This window comes from Solanum stenotomum, unplaced genomic scaffold (assembly GCF_019186545.1).
Source record: "Solanum stenotomum isolate F172 unplaced genomic scaffold, ASM1918654v1 scaffold30406, whole genome shotgun sequence".
Classification (NCBI taxonomy): domain Eukaryota; kingdom Viridiplantae; phylum Streptophyta; class Magnoliopsida; order Solanales; family Solanaceae; genus Solanum; species Solanum stenotomum.
Window position 1 is genome coordinate 544,830 of NW_026030956.1, and position 6,181 is coordinate 551,010.

The window sequence follows — 6,181 nt, forward strand, 5'->3', positions numbered from 1 at the left end:
GAAATTTATCACTAAATTATATTAAAGAAAATATTTTTCTTCGTACCAAACACAACTTAATCTTATAATTTAGTGCAATAGTTAATTTTGTAAAGAAGCAAGGTTGATTTGGAAAAGTAATTTTTTTTATGCAAAGTGCTTAACAAAGAAGAAATCATAATAAGTTACAATTTCCTCCTGTCAAGAATTATTAAATACTGGACTTTTAAGAAAATTTTGGATGTTGAGTATAATAGAATTGAAAATATCATGACTTCTTTGATCATTTCCCTCCAACTATTGTTTCATGTACAACCTTTTTTACAAAAATAAAAATTTGAACTAAAATTACTTTACTATTTAAATTTATTGACTTAAGTAATATCAAAATAATAAGTGAAGCAATCGTTGTTTGACTTATTAAATTGAAAACTAGACCGTTTATATCTATTAATCTGTCCATTTTGTCTCGACCTAATTTATGAATAAAACACCTAATTTTTCTCAATCCTAATTCAATAAGTTCACAAAACAAATATACAAGTTTAAGGTACCTCTTCATTCTAGGTCAAATTTAGAATCCAAGCAAGCAACCATAAAAAGGAATTTGAGACAATTCAAAATGTTATAATTTTTTATTACTACTTTTGACCAGAAAGAGAAAGATGAAAACTAATTATAAAGAATTTAAATTAGTACACAAGTTTTATCTACCATTTTAGGTTCAATGAACAAATAAACTCTCCTCCTACCAAGACCTTCCCAAAAGGGTTACTCCATATTAAAAAAAGCAAAAAGGTACTAAAAATATCTAAGGACCATACCATAAACTATTATTATTATTTTCAAAACCTATATTCATCAAACTATGACCTAACATCTCTCTCTTCTCTCTCACTCTTGACCTCCATTAATACAACATATTAATATTCCATCTCCTTCTCCTCCAAATCTAAATCCAAATCTAATTTTACAAACTCTTTTTACTTCTCTATATCCTCCAATTTCTTGGAAAATTAACTCTTTCTCTCATTTTCATCTAAATCTTGATTCTCCTCACTCCCAAACCCTAAATCTCCCAAAGATGTTGTAGTTAGCTAACAACACTCTCTTTGAACTTTCAAAACACATTAATTAAACATATTTTCCTTTATTCAAGATTTAACTTTCTAGTATACCCCTTGTTAGATCAAGATTTATATGGATCCTAATTTTGGTGTCCCAATAAAAGAAGAGTTTCCTAGATCTAATGAGCCTAGTATGTGGATTCCTCAACCAATGGAGGGGCTTCATGAGAATGGACCTCCACCATTTCTAACAAAGACTTATGAATTTGTGGATGATCAAAACACCAATAATGTTGTTTCTTGGAGTATAGGTAATAATAGTTTCATTGTTTGGGATCCTCAAACTTTTGCCATGAATCTTCTTCCAAGGTACTTCAAGCATAGCAATTTCTCAAGCTTTGTCAGGCAGCTCAATACTTATGTAAGCATTATTTTAAATTCTCTAGCCAACTCAAAAATAGTATATATGAGCTAGCACACAAAATACTTATATATATAAAGGGAACAAGAAAGACAAAAACTTGATGTGTTCTACATAATGATATTTACTATATAATTGTTGATAATTATAGTGCTCTAGAATTTTCTCATGTTTGTGAAGCTTCTAGTGAATACTTTGAATTTTGAAATTGCAACTTGCACTAGATTCTTTTTTTCCTTTATTGGCAACTTGCACTAGATTTGTTTCTTTTGTTTAAAGTATATATTGTGGAGAAATAATAAATCAAATTTGACTTTAAAATGGAAAGACATAGAAGTTTAGAGAACTTATACACATGTATCTACAACTCAATCTCTAATCAAGGAAGTGAAATCTTCACTTATAAACAAAAAAAAATGTACATTTTCTTATGTATAGTTAACATTACCACAACTCATGAGCCAATTCCAATTAACTTCTGTCCAGCAACAACATTTCATTAGTTTATGTAGTTTCTCCTAACAATATTTCTTGTATGAATGCACAAAGACAATTATATTATGAGTTTAACTATTATACCCGACAATTTATGTAAAAGACTTTTTATACTATCATGTCAGCTAAAAGATAACGATAGTAACAATTCAATAATATAAAAATTACCTCTACTATGATCAATATATATAAGTTAAATCCTATTATGATTGCTTTCCTTTTTCTTCCCTAATAGATAAATATTACTAGCAATGTGAATTATCATGTAGGGATTTAGGAAGGTTAATCCAGACCAATGGGAGTTTGCTCATGAAGGTTTCTTGAGGGGGCAAAGGCATCTCTTGAAAACAATTAGAAGGAGAAAAACAAGTAATTGCCATCCTGGACAAGGTTCAAATCAAGGTATAGACTCTTATATTGAATTGGGAAAGCTTGAGATAGATGGAGAAATTGATCGATTAAGGCGCGAGAAGAAAGATTTGATGATGGAATTGGTGGAGCTTAAACAACATCAACAAACTACAAAATCACACATCAAATCAATGGAAGAAAAGCTTAAGAGGACAGAAGCAAAGCAACAACAAATGATGAATTTCTTGGCTAAAGCAATGCAAAATCCAAGGTTTTTGGAGCAAATGATGCAACAAAAGGAAAGAAGGAAGGAACTTGAAGAAGAAATTAGGAATAAGAGAAGGAGGCAAATTGATCATCATCAAGGTCCTAGTAATATTGTTGGAGAATTAGACCATAGTGTTAATAATAGTGATGAAAATTTCAATATAAAGATGGAACCTCATGAATATTATTATGGTGAAATGAATGGATTTGATGATCTTGAATTGGAGACATCACTTGGTATGAGCATGCAAGGAGGACCAAGTGAGAACACAATCAATTTTGAAGAAGACTATAATATTGAGAATAAATCTATTGATCATGAAGGATTTTGGGAGGGTTTGTTGAATGAAAATATTGAAGATGAGATCAATTTACTTGAAGGAGAAAATGAGGAAGATCATGTGGATGTTTTGGCTTATCAGCTTGGATTTTTGGGTTCTACACCAAAGTAAAAAATATCATTTCACTACTATTAGTTTTCCCTTCTTGTCTTTTGTATGGTTTGGATTTTAGTTCTACGTGGAGGAAGTCCAGTGCACAAAACATCTTGTGTTCATACAGGATCCTGAGATTATTAGATGATAATTACTTGGGAGGATGGCAATTCTTTTGCAAAAGAAAGCAACATACTCTACAAGTTAATTTAGTTTGATTTTATGATTCTCAAGTGTTTTATGTTCCTTTTAACTCTTGGAAGGTCAACTTCCTTTCTTCATTATTGAATGTACTTTGTCCATTGTTATTTTGCTACCTTATTTTCCTGTTTAAACACTTGTAAGGATATAGTTGCCCGGTAAATATATCGGTGGAAAGTAGAAGTACTCCATAAAATTAATCAAGATGGCAAGCTAATCTAAACATCACAATTATAAAAATAAGAAAGGACTAATTTGATAGCTCATGGCATGGTGGTCAAGCTTAAATCGATTTATTTTTTTTGGTTTTCCACCCGGTGCCCGACATCCACATTGGAGCCTGACTATATCCGGATCAATTCACACCGGGAAGTCCTAAAGGCGGCTTTGTGCTGAAAAAGACTCGAGCCCAAGACCTATGATTAAAGATGACAGAGTATTTATACTACATCAAAAATGATCTTTAGCGCCGCAACTAATTAACGGCAATAGCTTAATTGCCACTAAAAATGTATTTTTGGCGGCATTTAGCACTCTTTGTAAATGTCCCTAAGTCTATAGTGACATTGGATCCAATGACAATTAACTAATGTCGATAAAGGCTTTATCACTCTTTGTTAATGTATATATTTATTGCCGCTAAATGTTATTTTTGTAGTAGATTAATTACCACTCCACCACAATTTCTAATTTCCATGATATATTGATTTCTAATAAATCGAGTTTATTAAAGAAATTGAGTGATATTTAGCAATGAAATGATAGATAGGGGAGATTTTCTTTGTATCTAATGAAACTCAAAAAATATATTTGATAGTTTTGAATATTGAGGGATTATAAAATTAGAGTAAAAGCTTAGATTTTGTTTGATTGTTGGCAAGCATGTCTCAATTTCCATTGACAGATAGCATATTTTTACTAATTTATTTTGGTGGGTCGACAGAGGCGGACCGACCTTTCTTATTTCTTCGTAACTTTTTCACACGACTCATCAATAAAAATGACCTAATTCCTAACTCTTAATTCTTTTTATGCACAAAATCAATCTCCGCTAATATTTTTTTTAATTTTAAAATAAGTGTGTTTTTAATTATTTTCTTAATTTTGTTTAAAAGAAAAGTGATATTTCATAGTATAATCAAGAAGACATTAATGATATTATTCCATTTTTTACATAATTATTAACAGATTACCTTGTTTTCAAAATATTTATGAAAGATAAATTAATAAAAATACATTTTACTTATTCGGAGTGAGTACTTTTTTAAGGGTGAGTGGACAAACTAAAAATATGTATCAATTATTTTAAAACTAGAAGAGTACTTTTATCACATATTAGTTGTGTAATGCACCATTCAATCGTTACGGAATTAACAATATAGCCATTTGCCTCGACAATTAAAATTGCCACAAGAAGAAAACAAAATGCCATATGGAAGAAGATTAATTAATCATGTAAATAGGTCTAGATCGAGTTGGTAGCAAATCTAAACTATCAAAATAATAATTAAAAAAAAGTGATAACAGTTTCAAAATTATCACTGATAAATTCAAAAACACACCTAAACTATTCGAAATTTTCAAAATATTGGATGGAACATAATATAAGTCGGCGCATACATGTGATTTAATTTTTCGAATATTAGGTACAGGTATAGTATAGTCTGTACATCATAAATTACAAGTGGAAGGCCGAAATGCACTTCTGCGCCGACCTAGGAATTAATATTATTACCATATATGTAAGTCTTAAAGAATGTGCCTTAGGTTCACCATATATCTACTAGTTTTTTTACATTATGTTACTCTCCTTTCACGAATTACTACGTTTATCCAAGTGATTCACAACGATAAAAGAATCAAAAGATTGAAGATTCATCTTTAAATGCGACGATGCATAAGATATTGTAGAATTTGAACACGCGATTATTAGGTTAAAAATTCAAATACTCTACCAACTATACGATGCCATAGTATGTAAGTTTGAATAAATGAAAAAAAATAAGATGTATTGAATGATTCCAGAAAAGAATTATGAGTAAAGTGGAAAATGAGGATAAGGCAATTAGGTTGGCACTGTAGATATGTTTGCTTCAGCACATTTACATACACAAAAGGTCATCCTTGTTTTCGGCTTTCCTCGGCATTTGTAAATATTACTTCCTCCGGCCTAATTTATATGAGTTAATTAACATAAGAACGAAAGATAGATTTTTGAAATTTGTGGTCTGAAATAAGTTATACATATTTATGTTGTTAGAAATCATTTTATTAAGAATAAAATAAATATTTTAAATCAAATTATTATTAAACATAGAAATGTGTTTTTTTACCGATTAAAAAAAGACATAGGAGTACTATAATTAATTGACACTATTGAAAAAAAAATGTGAAATGCCGATTGACGTTAGTTGGTTATGACCTAAAATCAAGTAAAAACCCGGCAGATTAAATTACGTTGAAAAATAATGAGTTGATTTTAAAAAATCAATGGAATGCCTTGGTTAGTTGTATAAAATGTATAAATATCAAATTATATATTGAAAAAATTGGTATAAAATAAAATAGAAAAAACTAAGGGATTCTTGCCGATTTTATAAAAAACGATGGAGTCTAAAAAAAATAAATGAAAAGCGGCAATTTGGAACCAAACCCTTATGTACCATATATACCATGACATTGAACAATTCTACTACTAAATAATTCGGGTTATTTGATCAAATACTTGTGTAATTTATATTATCTTGTGTTATTATTTATATTTTTCAACGACAGTTTTGTGCTTTAAAATTGACATTGATTTTGAAAAAAATAAATTAAAAAATACGAATATAATTAGACTTTTTTTCAAAGAAATTGTGCTAAATTAACCGATAGATATTGATCGATTTTCTTTTTCAAAAAAATAATTACTCCTATTATTTATAGTTTCAACGTATTTTATGTGAATAATAGGTGCCATACGA

The 6,181-nt window shown here is 29.4% G+C and overlaps 1 protein-coding gene across 1 annotated transcript; it reads left to right on the forward strand.

The window, feature by feature from the left end:
• The first annotated feature begins 824 nt into the window (after window positions 1-824).
• LOC125851854 (heat stress transcription factor A-6b) lies at window positions 825-3,046 on the forward strand. Its single transcript, XM_049531601.1, has 2 exons — window positions 825-1,467; window positions 2,232-3,046. Exons 1-2 carry the CDS (start codon window positions 1,180-1,182, stop codon window positions 3,030-3,032), a joined length of 1,089 nt encoding a protein of 362 aa, XP_049387558.1. The 5' UTR covers window positions 825-1,179; the 3' UTR covers window positions 3,033-3,046.
• The last annotated feature ends 3,135 nt before the right edge of the window (window positions 3,047-6,181 follow it).

What these genes read in the sequence shown, in the direction of transcription:
- LOC125851854 (XM_049531601.1), top strand. Translation starts at nt 1,180, where the DNA reads ATGGATCCTAATTTTGGTGTCCCAATAAAAGAAGAGTTTCCTAGATCT. An exon ending in TCAGGCAGCTCAATACTTAT is followed by an intron (nt 1,468 to 2,231) that starts GTAAGCATTATT and finishes ATTATCATGTAG; the next exon opens with GGATTTAGGAAGGTTAATCC.